This window comes from Schistocerca piceifrons, chromosome 5 (assembly GCF_021461385.2).
Source record: "Schistocerca piceifrons isolate TAMUIC-IGC-003096 chromosome 5, iqSchPice1.1, whole genome shotgun sequence".
NCBI lineage: Eukaryota > Metazoa > Arthropoda > Insecta > Orthoptera > Acrididae > Schistocerca > Schistocerca piceifrons.
The window spans coordinates 271613185-271631074 of record NC_060142.1 but is presented as its reverse complement, the minus strand read 5'-3'; the positions used below and the strand labels follow the sequence as shown (position 1 = coordinate 271631074).

Below are 17890 nucleotides of genomic sequence, written 5' to 3'. Positions count from 1 at the left end.
TATCTTTATTCAGTTTCAATTGAAAGAGCTTTTAATACATAATTACTGTAGGAAGTGATTTTATTTGCAAATACTACTTTTACGGTAGATTCAGATGAGGAAGCAGGCATACAAGTTCTTCAAAAACAAATATTGCCATTATTCCTGTTGCTACTATGCCCGAAGAGTGCACAAGGCCAAAGGCCAAACATGAGGCCGAGGAACTTCACGCCATATTGATTCTGAGGAAGGCTGGAAGACTACTGATCATGTACCAGACACCAATATATTCTCAGGACAATATGGAAAGTGCAACCTTATCAGTTTAGACCAGAACAGCGCATCTCTCACTTATTGTCATGTTTACTTACAGACAGTATGGTGAGTCATATAATGCAGAAAAACTAATCAATGTGCCCAACAAAGGCCAAGGAAATTACTAAGCACAAATTCCTTTTCACATACCTGTTCACTATCAAAGTAGAAAGGATTTACTCTCACAGAAATAAAGTTTCTGGCAATTATAGTCCATATGTGTGTGAGACCTTGTATATGATAGCACTGGTCTAAGACTCTTATTGTGCTGTGTAATTTCTGTCCAGACTTCTTGAGCCGTGGTTAGTTTCTTTCTATTTTGAGAAACTTTCACACCAATGACAATTCAGTAGCAAGAAAAAAGGAGAAGCTGGCTATAGTGCACTACACAAGGTGAGACCCCTCCTGGATACTGTCAGCTAATTACTGGTGTGCATACACACCATCTCAAAATATTACAACAGATTAAGATATGTGCAAATTTCTTGGCCATGTGTATTTCAAGCCAAATAAATATGGGAAAAAAGTGTAAATGTTATCAGAGTCAGACACAGGTTACGTCTGGAATTTTTCTGTTTATGCAGGTGAGAGGTCTGACACTGCTTGGGAATCTGTCAGGAAAAGGTTACACTTCATTTACAAACCGATGCTACACCAGTCCAACAATTGCTTCAGAACTGGAAGCTGCAAAAGCTGCTCTTGTGGGAACAACATGAAAATCTAGACAGGGTTTACCTTGTGCTATAAAAGATTCAAAACTTCAGCAAGGTGAACTAATTTTTAGGCATAAAGGAAAATATCTTAGCATTCTGTTGGAAGGACAAAAGGGATGTGCAGATTATAAGTACAAGGCACACTGCTGAGATGGTGATCTTCACCGATAAGAGAGGCGGGAAGATGTCAAAGCCAGCTTTTGTGGTGGACTATAATAAAAACAAGTTGGGTGTTGACTTATCAGATCAACTACTGTCATACAAGGCAATGGACTGAGAAGTGGTGGAGACAGTTGGCATTACACATCCTACTAATAGTGATGAGAAATGCCGGTATATTTTACAACAACATAACTGGAAAATGCCCCACAACATCACGAAACCGTGATGGGCAATTATCTGTGCAGATCATGCAGATAGCAGAGATCTCGAGCCGTGACCTAGTACATCGGGACTCTCCAGGCTAGCAAATGCAAACCATTTCCTGGAAACGACTGACATGCAGATAGGGAAGAAACAGAAACAAAACAATGTGCAGCGTGTTCTCTCAGATGCAAAATACTGGAAAAGGGTGGCAAAAGACACAAGCTATCAGCATAGTGAATGTGAAGTGGTACTGTGCAAATTAATGTGTTTTAAAATTTATCTTACAAAGACCAAAACTGCATCTTAATATAAAGACAAATGAGGTTACTGTAGATAAAACAAGCAGCAGAGATTTTTATTAAAATTTTTGTGAAAAAAAAAGTAAATTTTCTTCTGGAAAATTCAAGGGGTATATTCTTGACCAATTTTTCCTCTTTCAAAAAAACAAAATTATACTTGAAAGTTTCTTGGAAGCATATATTAATTAACAGAAGGAAATATTACAGTTTTAAACTAGAAAAGTCCAGGCTTTTCAATACGGGTAATATAATTCCTCTGCACCAACATGGACACCCAGCAAACCACACTTAAGTGGCTGGCAGTTGGTTCATTTAACCACCTTCACATTAATTCTCTATTATTCCAATCTCGAACAGCACACAGAGGAAATGATAACTTATATCTTTCCGTGCGAGCTCTGATTTCCTTTATTTTATTATGATGATCATTTCTCCCTATGTAGGTCAGCGTCAACATAATATTTTCGCATTCAGAGGAGAAAGTTTGTGATTGAAATGTCGTGAGAATATTCCGCTACAAGAACAAATGCCTTTGTTTTACTGATCTCCACTCCAAATCCTGCATCATGTCACTGACACTTTCTCCCTATTTTGTGATAATACAAAATGTGCTGTTCTTCTCTGAACTTTCTCGATGTACTCCGTTAAGTCTATATGGTACGAATACTAGACTGCGCAGCAGTACTTCAAAAGAGCATGGATAAGCGTAGTGTAGGTAGTTGCTTTAGGAACGCCAGAAATCACCTCTGTTGTATTTGGTGACTGTCCGACATACAAAATGTGACCTCTCTGACAGGAAATCTTGAATCCAGTCACATAACTGAGACGATATTCCATAAGCACACAATTTCACTACAAGCCAGTTGTGTGGTACAGTGTCAAAAGCCTACTGGAAATCTAGAAATATGGAATCAATTTGAAATCCCTTGTGAATAGCACTCAACACTTTGTGTGTTTAAAGAGCTAGTTGTGTTTCAAAAGAACGATGTTTTCTAAATCCGTATTCACTGTGTGTCGATGGACCATTCTCTTCAAGGTAATTCATAATGTTCAAATACAATATACGTTCTAAAATCATGCTGCATATCGACATTCATTATGAATATTGGTGTGACCTATGCAACTTTCCAGTCTTTGGGTATGGATCTTTTGTTGAGTGAGCAATTGTTTGTGACTTAAGTATGGAGAAAGGAACCTAACTGGTATACAGTCTGGACTGGAAGACTTGCTTCTAGTAAGTGATTTAAACCGCTTCACTACTCTGAAGGTATCTACCTCTAAGTTACTTATGTTGGCAGCTGTTTTTTTGTTGCTATAACAGAAACCATTAAAAACAATGAGGCCTTTCAGTAGAGGTTTATGCACTATGGTTCAGGACCCAAAGTGTTAAATGTACTGTTTGATACAAAAAAGTGAAACAGATGATATGGCAAGGAGGCCATATCAGGTGAGTATGACTAGTAATAGGTAGCTATCAGTTGAGATTCAGATACAAACACATGATCTGTATTAAATACTGAAAACGATAATCTCGTAATCCCACAGCCACACCAACCAAATGACAGTTACAGAGATGTAACTCTCCAGCAAGAAGTTGCTCACAATACCACAACAATTTTGCTCTTATTAGCTTTTGTTAGTGTTGTGTACATAGTTCTGCGTAGTTAGCGGGTACACAACTTTCCCACTAGAGCGTGCCTCGCTAAGCACAACAGTGCAGGCGCAGCAGCGCTCGTCCGTCTCCGCACTATGAGATGGCGGTGCCTTAGAGACGGACCAAATTCTGCTTCCGCCGATCCGCGCATTAATATGTAATGCAGCCAATGAGATTGTTGCTAATGTAGAACCTTTTCTCCTCGCGAATCACACTCGCGCAGTGATACCTGAACGTGTGAGGTATTATAACGAGTGTACAGACCTCCGATTAGTCAGTCTGCATTTGTCTGCACCAGTCTATAGTCAAGTTTCAGTCTGCGCCTAATAAGATTATCATATTCCTGTACATAGCCATGAAGATAAATGTATAGACACTTTGTCAAGTATCAGAGATATGTGAGAATAAGATTAACGTACCAAGACCAAAGGAACTTCAGATTGTCAATTGTAAATAGCATCCAGAATCAAGTTACGTAAGGTTCATACTTGTTATTATTTTAATAAATGTGTGTGAAAATTAATGAATTTCTGTTTAAAGTTTGTCACCGTCAATCTGCTAGTCTAAGCGTGCAAGTGGAATTTCTATCGTCTGGCCTAACGGCAGAAGATAAACACGCCACGATAAGACCACGAGACATATTGCTGACACTCGCCTACTTCGTTAGAGCGACAAGTCAAATAATCTGATGGTGTGCGTACCGAAGGTCTTACAGTGCGCACACCACAGTTAGGATATATGGAATGTAAAATACAGTTAGAGTGCAATCACTATTCCTGAGAGTGCCTGTTACAAATTTTACTTTTTAAATTTCTTGGCTACTTAGTTCAAAGTGTATATTCATAAATGTGCCCTTTAGTACCTGCAAGAGGTCAGGTGGCAGAGGCATCCGCTGGTCTTCCAGTCTTGACATTTCCAGAATAGCATGCCATTCTTCACTACTACGGTGCTGCTGCTGTTGCTGAGAGTCTGTTTTAGGCCAACGCAATCTCCAAGGTGAGCCTGCAGTTGTACGTGAAGTGTCAATACAAGTACACAGCTGTGGTTACAGTAAACCACAAAACATCCTTGACACAATATGCAGATGACAAGAGATAAAGTGACTGCTTAATGGAGAACATATGCAGAAATGCACGCATACAGAGATGAGTATATGTGTATATAGAAAACACACACACACACACACACACACACACACACACACACACACACACACACACACACACCACTAAAAAAGACTGTACTCCTTCTTTTGTACTTTATTAATATTTGTTTTTAACATATGCTGAAAACCAAATTCCATAAGCCTGTCCTAGTTCAAGATTTCCTTTCACTCAGTGGAAGCCTCAACCAGAAAAACCACTTCATCTGATGCACAAACAACACAGTGAGTAAAAACCGAGGATGAACACTCCTAAGCCGAAATGGGGATCCTTCTCCTCTTTCCAAAAAGATCTTTTCCAGGATGTTAAGACTTCCTTACTTCAAGCATCATCTCCCGATTCTTCCTAACAAATACTTCTGCAACCTCAAACTTGACTATCTGAATTCCATGCTGTCAGTTAATATTAAGCAAGCAGTAGTAGACAAGGAAGCAACTGTTAACTTTAATTCAGGAGGCAGCATCTTTTTAAAGGTAACTGTTTCACTCTTAATTTTAAAATGTTCATTTTAGGTTGTATAAGTGGAAATTTTTATTAGTTTGGTGATAACTAATTACTACAAGTGCAGACAAAATTAACTTTAACATCTGTTTTTGGTAAAGTATACCTTGACTAGTGCTACATATCCTAAAGTTCTCTTTTATTAAGAACTTCAGGAAACTTGATGGATGATGGCACTGACAGTACATTTAGTAGTTAAGCATGTAAGGTATGTGAAAAATGAGTGTATAAAGGTATATTATGCTTGAAGTGTAGCTTCTGGCTTCAAGAGAAGTACATGCAGGTCAATTTGAAAATGACAAGTTTCCTTGGTCATGTTCTGTGTGAGCATGCAAATGTGTAGAGGTGATTAATAAAGTGAACTTCAAAAACGAAACTGTCAAATTTCTGAACACATACACTGAGGCACTTAAAAAGATGAAATAGCACTCTTGAAAGAGGAAAATGCAGCACTGATGAGCAAAAAAATTATGGTGCTGATGAAACTACTGATATAATGACAAAAGTAAGCACAAAATGGCTGCATGTGTTATATAACAGATTTCAATAAAACACTTCAGGATGGCATAAACAACATGCTAACCAACAGGAAAATATAAATGGATCAACAAAAAGTACAGAAACAATGCACACAGTCCTAAAGAAAGGGTCAAAAAGGATTTTCTAATAACTAATGAGTCTATGCCTCAAAATATAGTAGTTCTGAGTTGCACAACTGATGTTTGCCCAGAGTTACAGACTCATCAACTAAACAAGCATTTGAAAAAGTCTTGGGAGCAAAATGAAGCCAAGCAAAAAGTCCTAATTATAACACTAACTACAAAGCATATTTTTTGTACATGTGGGAATAAATTCATTTCAAAGCTGCAGTGAAGAAGACATCACCAATAAAACAAGAAATGTGATCCAAACAGTGAAAAACACATATATAGCATCATGAGCAGTAGCAAGTGACATCATCCAGAGAAGATCAGAGCGATAGACATAGAAACAGCATAAACTGCCATTCTCCAAAACAAAAAAATAGGCTGAAACTTCCTGGCAGATTAAAACTGTGTGCCCGACCGAGACTCGAACTCGGGACCTTTGCCTTTTGCGGGCAAGTGCTCTACCAACTGAGCTACCGAAGCACGACTCACGCCCGGTACTCACAGCATTACTTCTGCCAGTACCTCGTCTCCTACCTTCCAAACTTTACAGAAGCTCTCCTGCGAACCTTGCAGAACTAGCACTCCTGAAAGAAAGGATATTGCGGAGACATGGCTTAGCCACAGCCTTGGGGATGTTTCCATTCTGGAAAAAAATAGGCTGTAAAAAAATCTGTAGATTCTAATAAGTTGATAACAGATTAGGGTCTCCAAATTTCAGGAGAATGGTTATGCGTAAAATTATAAACAATAATAAAAACAGAAACTCTGCCATAGCCGGTCCCAAGCCCGATTGAGAAAGGAGGAACAGAAGGAGTAACACCTCATTAAAAAACCTTGGTTCACCTGGCCCAGGTGATAGTACCTCGTGAGGGCCCCTTGCCAGGGGCTCACATAATACTAGGTACAGAAAGCTGATTGAAACCCAAAATTGATAGCAGTGATATTTTTGGCGAAAATTTAAGTGTGTATTAAAAGGCTAGCCAGTGAGAAATGTAGGTGTTGTACTTGTTGCAGTAGACAAGAAACTCAACTCCACCAGGACAGAAATTGAAGCTGCATGTGAGTGTGTTTGGGCAAGACTCAGTATCAAAGGTGGGCATAAAATAATTGGGTCCTTCTATCACCAACCAGTGGTGTATCCAAGAGCTCAAATGGAAAACCAGTACTAAGCACAGAAGGGAAAGTAGAAAGGTGGAAGGAGTGTATAGAGGGTCTATACAAGGGTGATGTGTAGATGAAGATGAAATTTTGGAAATATGATATTGCGTGAAGAGTTTGACAGAGCACTAAAAGACCTGAATTGGAACAAGGCCCCGGGAGTAGACAACATTCCATTAGAACTACTGACGGCCTTGGGAGAGCCAGACCTGACAAAACTCTACCATCTGGTGAGCAAGATGTACGAGACAGGCAAAATAACCTCAGACTTCAAGAAGAATATAATAATTCCAATTCCAAAGAAAGCCGGTGTTGACAGATGTGAAAATTACCGAACTATCAGTTTAATAAGTCACAGCTGCAAAATACTAACACGAATTCTTTACAGACGAATGGAAAAACTGGTAGAAGCTGACATCGGGGAAGATCAGTTTGGATTCCGTAGAAATATTAGGACATGTGAGGCAATACGGACCCTATGACTTATCTTAGAAGCTAGATTAAGAAAAGGCAAACCTATGTTTCTAGCATTTGTAGACTTAGAGAAAGCTTTTGACAATGTTGACTGGAGTATTCTCTTTCAAATTCTAAAGGTGGCATGGAAAATACAGGGAGCGAAAGGCTATTTACAATTTGTACAGAAATCAAAAGGCAGTTATAAAGAGTCGAGTGGCAAGAAAGGGAAGCAGTGGTTGAGAAGGGAGTGGGACAGGGTTGTAGCCTCTCCCCGATGTTATTCAATCAGTATATTGAGCTAGCAGTAAAGGAAACAAAAGAAAAATTCGGAGTAGGAATTAAAATCCATGGAGAAGAAATAAAAACTTGGAGCTTCGCCGATAACATTGTAATTCTGCCAGAGGCAGCAAACGACCTGGAAGAGCAGTTGAATGGAATGGACAGTGTCTTGAAAGGAGGATATAAGATGAATATCAAAAAAGCAAAATGAGGATAATGGAATGTAGTCGAATTAAGTAGGGTGATGCTGAGGGAATTCGATTAGGAAATGAGACACTTAAAAGTAGTAGATGAGCTTCACTATTTGGTAAGCAAAATAACTGATGATTGTCGAAGTAGAGAGGATATAAAATGTAGACTAGCAATAGCAAGGAAAGCGTTTCTGAAGAAGAGAAATTTGTTAACATCTATTATAGATTTAAGTGTCAGGAAGTCGTTTCTGAAAGTATTTGTATGAATTGTAGCCATGTATGGAAGTGAAACATGGACAATAAATAGTTTAGACAGAAGAGAATAGAAGCTTTCGAAATGTAGAGCTACAGAATAACACTGAAGATTAGATGGGTAGATCACGTAACTAATGAGGAGGAACTGAATAGAATTGGGGAGAAGAGGAATTTGTGGTGCAACTTGACTAGAAGAAGGGATCGGTTGGTAGGACATGTTCTGAGGCATCAAGGGATCACAAATTTAGCATTGGAGGGCAGCGTGGAGGGTAAAAATCGTAGAGGGAGTCCAAGAGATGAAAACACTAAGCAGATTCAGATGCGGAAACAAAGGGAACTTCACAGCAAACATAAACATAGCCACAGACTAGCAGACAAACAAAAATTACGCGAAGCGAAATGTAGTGTGAGGAGGGCTATGCGAGAGGCGTTCAATGATTTCAAAAGTAAAGTTCTATGTACTGACTTGGCAGAAAATCCTAAGAAATTTTGGTCTTATGTCAAAGCGGTAGGTGGATCAAAACAAAATGTCCAGACACTCTGTGACCAAAATAGTACTGAAACAGAGGATGACAGACTAAAGGCCGAAATACTAAATGTCTTTTTCCAAAGCTGTTTCACAGAGGAAGACTGCACTCTAGTTCCTTCTCTAGATTGTCACACAGATGACAAAATGGTAGATATCGAAACAGACGACAGAGGGATAGAGAAACAATTAAAATTGCTCAAAAGAGGAAAGGCTGCTGGACCTAATGGGATACCAGTTCGATTTTACACAGAGTACGCGAAGGAACTTGCCCCCCTTCTTGCAGCGGTGTACTGTACGTCTCTAGAAGAGCGTAGCGTTCCAAAGGATTGGACAAGGGCACAGGTCATCCCCGTTTTCATGAAGGGACGTCGAACAGATGTGCAGAACTATAGACCTATATCTCTAATGTCTGTCAGTTGTAGAATTTTGGAACACGTATTATGTTCGAGTATAATGACTTTTCTGGAGACTAGAAATCTACTCTGTAGGAATCAGCATGGGTTTCGAAAAAGACGATTGTGTGAAACCCAGCTCGCGCTATTTGTCCACGAGACTCAGAGGGCCATAGACACGGGTTCACAGGCAGATGCCGTGTTTCTTGACTTCCGCAAGGCGTTCGATACAGTTCCCCACAGTCATTTAATGAACAAAGTAAGAGCATATGGACTATCAGACCAATTGTGTGATTGGATTGAAGAGTTCCTAGATAACAGAATTCAGCATGTCACTCTCAATGGAGAGAAGTCTTCCGAAGTAAGAGATATTTCAGGTGTGCCGCAGGGGAGTGTCGTAGGACCGTTGCTATTCACAATATATATAAATGACTTTCTGGAAAACATCGGAAGTTCAATGAGGCTTTTTGCGGATGATGCTGTAGTATATTGTGAGGTTGTAACAATGGAAAATTGTACTGAAATGCAGGAGGATCTGCAACAAATGGACGCACGGTGCAGGGAATGGCAATTGAATCTCAATGTAGACAAGTGTAATGTGCTGCGAATACATAGAAAGAAAGATCCCTTATCATTTAGCTACAATATAGCATGTCAGCAACTGGAAGCAGTTAATTCCATAAATTATCTGGGAGTACGCATTAGGAGTGATTTAAAATGGAATGATCATATAAAGTTGATCGTCGGTAAAGCAGATGCCAGACTGAGATTCATTGGAAGAATCCTAAGGAAATGCAATCCGAAAACAAAGGACGTAGGATACAGTACACTTGTTTGCCCATTGCTTGAATACTGCTCAGCAGTGTGGGATCTGTACCAGATAGGGTTGATAGGAGAGATAGAGAAGATCTAACGGAGAGCGGCGCGCTTCGTTACAGGATCATTTAGTAATCGCGAAAGCGTTACGGAGATGGTAGATAAACTCCAGTGGAAGACTCTGCAGGAGAGACACTCAGTAGCTCGGTACGGGCTTTTGTTGAAGTTTCGAGAACATACCTTCACCGAGGAGTCAAGCAGTATATTGCTCCCTCCTACGTATATCTCGCAAAGAGACCATGAGGATAAAATCAGAGAGATTAGAGCCCAACAGAGGCATACCGACAATCCTCCTTTCCACGAACAATACGAGACTGGAATAGAAGGGAGAACCGATGGATGTACTCAGGGTACCCTCCGCCACACACCGTCAGGTGGCTTGCAGAGTATGGATGTAGATGTAGATATAGAAGGATGTAGGTTGCAGTAAGTACTGGGAGATGAAGAAGCTTGCACAGTATAGAGTAGCATGGAGAGCTGCATCAAACCAGTCTCAGGACTGAAGACCACAACAACAACATCCTTACTGACTAGACATAGCACTTTCTTTTTGTCGTATAACATGTTAATGGATACTGAAGTTTTTATTTATGTACACTACAGACAGAACAGCATGACTAGCATATGGACAATGAATGAAACATGCATTTTAATAGAGTTAATGTTGGAAGTTTATGGCCATCCATTTTATAAACAGTGTGATTTGTGAGCCAGGTTTAACCGACAACTGCAGCTGAAGTATGCTGTGATCGCATTTACCACATTGAGGCACACGTACCGTCTGCACAAGTTGTATCATTTCTGAGCATTCAGCAACATGTTGAATTCAGTATGCTCAAAGTCGACATTCAAAAGCTCAGTCTGTGTGCCAATGACTTATGGAATAATAAGCAAAAGAATTATAAGAAAGAATTTTCTTCAAGCTATGGTAAAAGTAAAAGCATAATTTGGATACACTGAAACACAAACAGCTTACATAAAATCCTTCTAAATGGCAAAGGGACAAAAACTGACTGCGTACAAACTTTTCTGACAGAATAGAGAAATGTTATAGTCCTCTTGTGGGGCGTGATTAGGCTGCTTCCCTACACTTTGCCTAAATGAACATTGACTAGCAAAATACCTTCACTAAAATCCATAATAAATCAGACAACTACATTGTAGTTAGTAGCTTTTGTAGAAGTAACGGAATTTATGGGCATTCCTGCACACTGATAAAAAATTCTTTAATGTATATGCTAAGTGGTGATGAATTTTTTGAATGATGAGGACATATTTGCATGATTGTGTCAAGACTTAGAGGGACAAAATATTCTTATGATTTCGATACATATATCCCAGGTAAATAAGTAATAAAAATATTTACATTTAAACTTGGGAATCTGTTACAGATACAAACCAAAGAGAAAAAGTAAAAGATTATGACAGCTGTTGATTTTAACATTAATATAATAAATGAATCCAGCCAATCAACACACAATTTATCAATGTGATTCAAGCTTAGTTCACAGAATATTCAAGAGAGAGCAAGCAAACTGCAATCTGTGCAGATAACATTCTGACAAATTTCACATTTGATTGTACAAGAAAATTCTGCATTGACCTGGGAATGTCCAATCATCCCGCATTGTTTTTGAAGCTAACAAAAATAAATAAACCATGCATTAAAAATACAAATTCAGTACACGAAGCTTCAGTGAAGAATAAAAAAACTTTTTGTGTTGCAGACATGAAGAAGTAAACTGGCCAATGGGTGATTATATTCTAGTTCTAAAAACTATGATATATTTGTTGACAGTTTTCTGAAGGGTTAAACCAAATATTATTTCTTATAGCATGTCATTACAAATAACAGACAGTCTAAAATGAAAAACTGCTGGTACTACTAAAGTGTCAAGTGTTAGAAGAAGACACACAATGAACTGAAAAGCAAAATAAATGTAGACTTTATAAACTATGTCAGACAGTATAAAGCTATATTTTAAAATAGTAGCAAGAGCAGGAAAAGAAATGGCACACAAAAAATTCATATTGAACCATACAAATAACTCAAAGGCAATGTGGACAATTATAAAATAAGAACTTGGTGTCACAGCTGGTAGTTCACATACCTATAAATCCCTTCCTAACCCTTCAAAAATATCTGAGTATTTCAATTAATTTTTAATAAATGAATTAAATCAGATGTTGATGTTTGTAGCTACATAGGTAATACCTATCTCCTCAGTCTCGATCAGGATAACAGGAAATTGTAAATTAAATTTGAAAGAATTACAGCTGAAGATGTAGAAAAAGTAGTATTTGATCAGTAGTGTGATTTTCTGATGAAATCATGTCATATACAAACTTTGTTAGAACTGTACATCTAACTGTGTGTATACGACAGTTGGGCAACAAATCCAAACAGTATAGTGCAACAATGGCCGAAGCATAATCTCAGCCGCTCAGTTACAGGGAACATTAATTGACATTTGGTGGTTAATTTCAGTAAGTCCTTCACAACCCAAAGCCTTCTGGACATTTTCTCCAAGCATCATTCCCTCCGGGTTATGCAGTCTGTGACAGTTCTTCCAACATATCATTTAGTCATTCAGCTCTATGTCTCAGTCCCTGCTAGTTCCTATCCTCTACTTGCCCCTGCACTCTTTCCAGTCTTCACCCCTTGTCTCTCTCTTCTTCTTTTACTTTCTCCTTCCTTCCCTTTACTCTGTCGCAAACATCAATATTTGTCCTGTGTATTATTTTAGTTTTAGTTCTAGTATTATCATATAGTATGGTACCCCATTTTCAAACAAATTAACTGCCAAGGCCTGTAGAAAGAAAAGATTATTAGCTTGTGATTTGGGGATCTAATCTTTCATGCTGGGAGCAACTGTATACTTATAATTCTGCTTGATGAATAACATTGACGTGGATGGGCAGATCTTAAAATATCAGTCAATTTCTTGCTTAAAGAACTATGAGTCTTAATGTGGTTTCAAATGAACTACATTCCAGTAGCAGTTTTAGCTGCTGACCTGACACTAACCAACTCTTTTGCACAACCTATCGTACAAAAAAACTGTGATCTACTGAGAGACCTTTAATACAAATCATCAAATAAACTAATATTTTCATAGTATGGAAGTATGAATATAAAAAGCACCAAATACAGCCCTTTACTTTTGCAAACATGTAAATCAGTATAATGTCTGATGCTTTTCATCCTAACCTACGGTCCAGCCTATGCAATAGTTCATGCTGTCACCACAAACTTTATTCACAAAATAGCTAAAACAATATTCAATACAAACTAAAATAAACATTTTCATTGTTCTGTTTCATGGCCAGAAACACTTATCCACGACATTGTGTCTCCTGTGCTGTGATCAGTACACGGAAGCAAAATGAGTGGACACAATGTTTATTTACATATTTCTGCAGATAAAGTGGCATGCTTGGTGATTTTCATATTTAAAGTTATGTACTACAAAAGTATGCAGTTTAAGTGATGCACCACACAAAACCACATTATTTTTGGTACGATTTGTCACGCAAAAATATCAGGAAATCTGTTGCCGGATAAAAAAATACCTGTATTCCAAGATAATAGTGAAGATTGCTTCATTATTGTGGGAAATGAAATTCTAATGATTAAAATAGTTAACTTTTTGAGAAATATGAAGAGAAAAATTCTTCAGACAGAAATGAAGGAAACACTGAAATGCACAGGGTTGCATGTTGAAACTAGGCTAACAAATCTTATGGTCACAGATCCATTATGAACTATGTGTTCACATTCCACCACACAATGATAATGAACACTGTTAATGCTAACGTAGTGAAGAGTATTATGTGTACACAGAAAGGCTGATCTCAGCCATGTTAACTATCCTATTCCTACATAATTTAGTACAAAAGCAACTTTCCATGCCAGCAGGATATGTGAATATGTCTCGTGTTGAGCTGAAAGTAAGTTGTCTACCATGCTCAAATTTTGACTCGGGGAAGTTGTTTTCACACTACTGTGAAGTACTGATTAAACAGTGGCGTGGAGTCTCAGAAGAGAACTTTGAAGTTATGACAATGCCATTTCTTGGAAAAATTTTCAAGGCTGTACAGTTGAAAAGCTACTTTTCTGTAACTGATTAGATTTAATGGGTTTATTATAAATTATTTCTATTTTAATAATGTCAATAAATGAGACCTGCAGTGTTCATAAATATAATGTAACTGATAGGTATATTTTCATTTTCAATGTGACAATGAGAAACAATGGAATAAGACAAAAGTAGGAACATACAATACTTCATAAATCAGCTATCAGAAATTAATACTAAAGTCAGCATAAAATAATGCCAACTGACAGAAAATAACACCAAAACTGGCAGAAAATAACATCAAAATATGAAAAAAATATCACAAAAACTGAGAAAAAGTAACACCGAAACTTATTTTTGCTTGTCTATACTGTTGTGCAATCAATAAAAAGTCCCATCTTTTTAAAATAACTGACAACATATATAAGAAGTGGATATTGGCTTTTTAGAAGAGCACAGTCAAATCTTTCATTGACATAAATAACTTTATGTTAGGATTTTCTGTTCACAGCAAATACTACAATATGTCCTTGAGATGCCATATTCCAAAAAGTTATTGGTTTCAATTTCTTAGGCAAATTTCTAACAAGACACTGCATAGAGGTGTCATGAAATTGTCACCCTGATTCACTCTGTCTAGTCCTAGTATGTACATCTTGTTAGGTTCATTCAGTTTGGCTGAATTCATGCTTGCTTGATTTTAATAGTTCACCCATTCTTAACTATGTAGCAAAGCAGAATAATAAGACATGGGAAAGACTGAACTTAATAAAATAGAAGTTTCTTGTTGTGAAAACATACTGTCACCACATATATAAAAATATCCAAACTTTTCAGCACTAATGTTCCTCTCACCTCATTCCCAAAGCAATGCCTCACTCAGGATTTCCCACAGAAATAATCCCAGTTTCATTATATATTTTTTCCTCTGTATATTTTATCCCTGTGGCTTGCTGTTGTCAGAGCAGATACCTTCAATTTTGTCAAAGGCTCAACTATTAAATACCAAACAACAACTTATTTATTTTTACATATTTATGGTATATGTGTGCATAGATTTGTATAAGCAAACAAGTTGCTTGGATGTGAAACAAATCAGTAAGTGGAACACAAATACTATTACACGGAACACAATACAAAGATTGTAGATAAAACCTGTCCACTAATCGAAATTTAAGAAAGCATTTTATGAGGAAGGAGCATAATCGCACACAGTCAGTTATTTGCAAATTTAAGGTATCATATGTGGAAGGGATAAGATTTATAATTGAAGTATATTTTTTTTAAGTGAAAAATAGCACCACGCTAACCAATTACATGATTGTCTTATGCTACAGTATTTTTTTTATTTTTTTTTTTTTCTCCGTATCACACACACACATTTAGAAATCCTTCTATGGAGTAAGAGTTATCAAACAGATATGATATGAGTTTGTGTTTGAAGTTTTTATGGCTGAATGAATACCTCACTCCTTATGTTTGTGACAACTCAACCAGAGAAACTCTGTATATTAGTGGCAGTCCAGGTCCAAACCAGATAATAGATTATGACAGATAGGCCACAGATGATTGAAACAAAAAATAGCTGTTGACTTTGTAGCTACTTTTTTGTGCTTGGTGAAGACATAAACTAAAAGCACAATAACCACGCAAATTGCACTAGTAATTAAAAACCCACTGCTGATGGCATGGTCTTAGTGCAATTAGAGTGTGTAAAACAAATAAAGTGAATATTATCCATAGTGGATGCTGCTGGTAGAGGAAATTTTTCTACACCCTATAAACAAGTATTTTGTTGAAGGCAGAACAACAAATCTTACATAATCAATACGATAAAATAACATAACCTGGATTTGTTACACTGTATATAATTACAAAATTGTTAAGTTTTTATTAGTTTTGTGTAAGGAATGAGTTTTGTACTTACATAAGTGAATCACACTTTCTGTAAATCAATATCAGCGTTGTAAGTGATACTACAGCAATAAAAGCATTGGGGTTTAACTACAATGTGTTCACATATGCAGTTTTGTGTGTAGGTTTGACCACCACAAAAAATCTCATTACTAATACTTACCATTCTCTTCAGCAAAACCCATACGGAAGAGTCGAGGAGAGCTGTAGAATAGCCAGAAGTCAGGGAAGTTTGAGTCTGGTGTATCATAACGAAGTAGCAGGCGACCTCCCACATTCTCAACAATCTGAAATCATTATAACACACATTAACAAATGATACACTCACCTTACGCAAACAATGGAATGTGCAGAAATTTGCTGTGACAGATGTGCATTAGTGAATACATAACATGATTTATAGTTTAATCACACACACACACACACACACACACACACACACACACACACACAGTCACAATTTACTGTCATTCTGTGAGCAGAAGTAAACTTAAAATCTGCAGTTATGGTCTTTAACTTTTCCAAAGTTGCTCCTTTCTTAGTCATCATCTTTGTCTCTGCACTTAGTCTTCTGACTGTGATGCTATTGTAAGACAGAACACTTACAACTGTCTGCTATGTGCACTATTCTGTATGTTTTGTTTTGAGGTTGTACTGTCATCACGACAAACTTAGTGATTACATGGAGTGTGAAAAATGTAAACAGTGAGGTGCAGTCCTCATAATCCAAACAGAAAATGGTAAACACAGAATTCTGCTTTGGTTTAGTCAAGAGTATTAACCGAGAGGCACCTGCCATGTATGTCAAACCACATCACCAGTGGTGCATCCTGTATGAAAAAATTGTTGGGTAGACTGTTCTAGCGACCTGCAAACATGGGGTCATTCATATCAAGGACATGGGATCACAGTAGACTTTGTACAGTTTGCACACCAGATATCGAACAGTGAATTAAAAGGTGACCCTGAAAAGAATATGAGAACAATTGGAACCAGTGAAAGCAAAAACCATGGTCTTGCACAGTCAGTTCTGCACGAGTAGTTACTTTACCCATATCACTTACAGAATATGCAAGCTCTCAGGCGGCAGAAGACGACAATACCGAATTATAGTTCATAACATACAATTTATTTATGGATCAAGCAGGATTCACACACAGTAGGATAATAAATTACCACAATAGCCACATGAGGACAGACGCAAATCCTTGAAAGATCATAGATGCGAGGCATTGGCTCGCTTTAGTAGCAACCTGTGAGCAGGAATTGTGGATCACAGACTGACAGGGCCTTACACTTTATCAGATAAACAATCAGGTGCCATTTATCACCAATTTATCACAGTATGTTACCTGTGGCACTGGTGAAAGATACACTTGCAGAAAGACAATGAATATGGTTTATGCACAATGGGGCACCACACCATTTTCTACTCCTTGTAAAACGGTACCTAACACACAATTAGATTTCTATCATGTGCACATTTGAAGGTATTTGTGTACCTCACAGCCATCTAAAACATGCACACATTACAGGAGTGTGTTTCCCACAGATGTGACCATATCCAAATGCAAAGAGATGTGTTGGCACAGCTGAGCTACTCTTTGAGGAGGGCTGAAGGATGTTTAAGAATGAGTGGTAATCACACTGAGCACTTCCTGTAGTGCCAATAAATAGCTTTCATATGACAGAATGATCGATCTATTTTTCAACATCTATTTGTTTATGGACATATGTTCACCAGTACTTTTTCTATTTGTTCTAGTATAACGCCTGTAAAAATTTGGGACACTAAATAAATAAATAAAATAAAAATAAAAATGAATCTCTCTCTCCATCAAACTTAAGCTGAATTTGACAGGCAAAAAGTTCAGCTGAAAATGCAGCTGTGCATTCCGAGTACTACAGCTTTGTAAAGATTTGTGAGCTACAATCACAATAACAGCAAATGTATACAGAGGGGAATATGCCAAGGTAACAGGAAAGAAGAAATGTGAGCTGTAGAAGTACACATAATAAGACTATAGATGCAAATGACAGTGTAATTATACACCACAAAATTAAAAATGATTAAAGAATGAAATTATTGAACTCTAAGGAAGGAAATGAACATGAGAACAT

The 17890-nt window shown here is 37.5% G+C and overlaps 1 protein-coding gene and 1 non-coding gene across 2 annotated transcripts in view; both read right to left on the bottom strand.

Moving 5' to 3' along the window:
- LOC124798294 (scm-like with four MBT domains protein 1) overlaps positions 1 to 17890 on the bottom strand; it is a 194800-nt gene that overhangs the window by 112762 nt on the left and 64148 nt on the right. Inside the window, exons 5-6 of the mRNA XM_047261622.1 lie at positions 15933 to 16056; positions 4189 to 4328 (exon numbers count right to left, since the gene is read on the bottom strand). Coding sequence (XP_047117578.1) covers positions 4189 to 4328; positions 15933 to 16056 — 264 coding nt within the window. The remainder of the gene's footprint in view (positions 1 to 4188; positions 4329 to 15932; positions 16057 to 17890) is intronic.
- Positions 6047 to 6121, bottom strand: Trnal-caa. Its single transcript has one exon. It is a non-coding gene; the product is annotated as a tRNA-Leu (tRNA).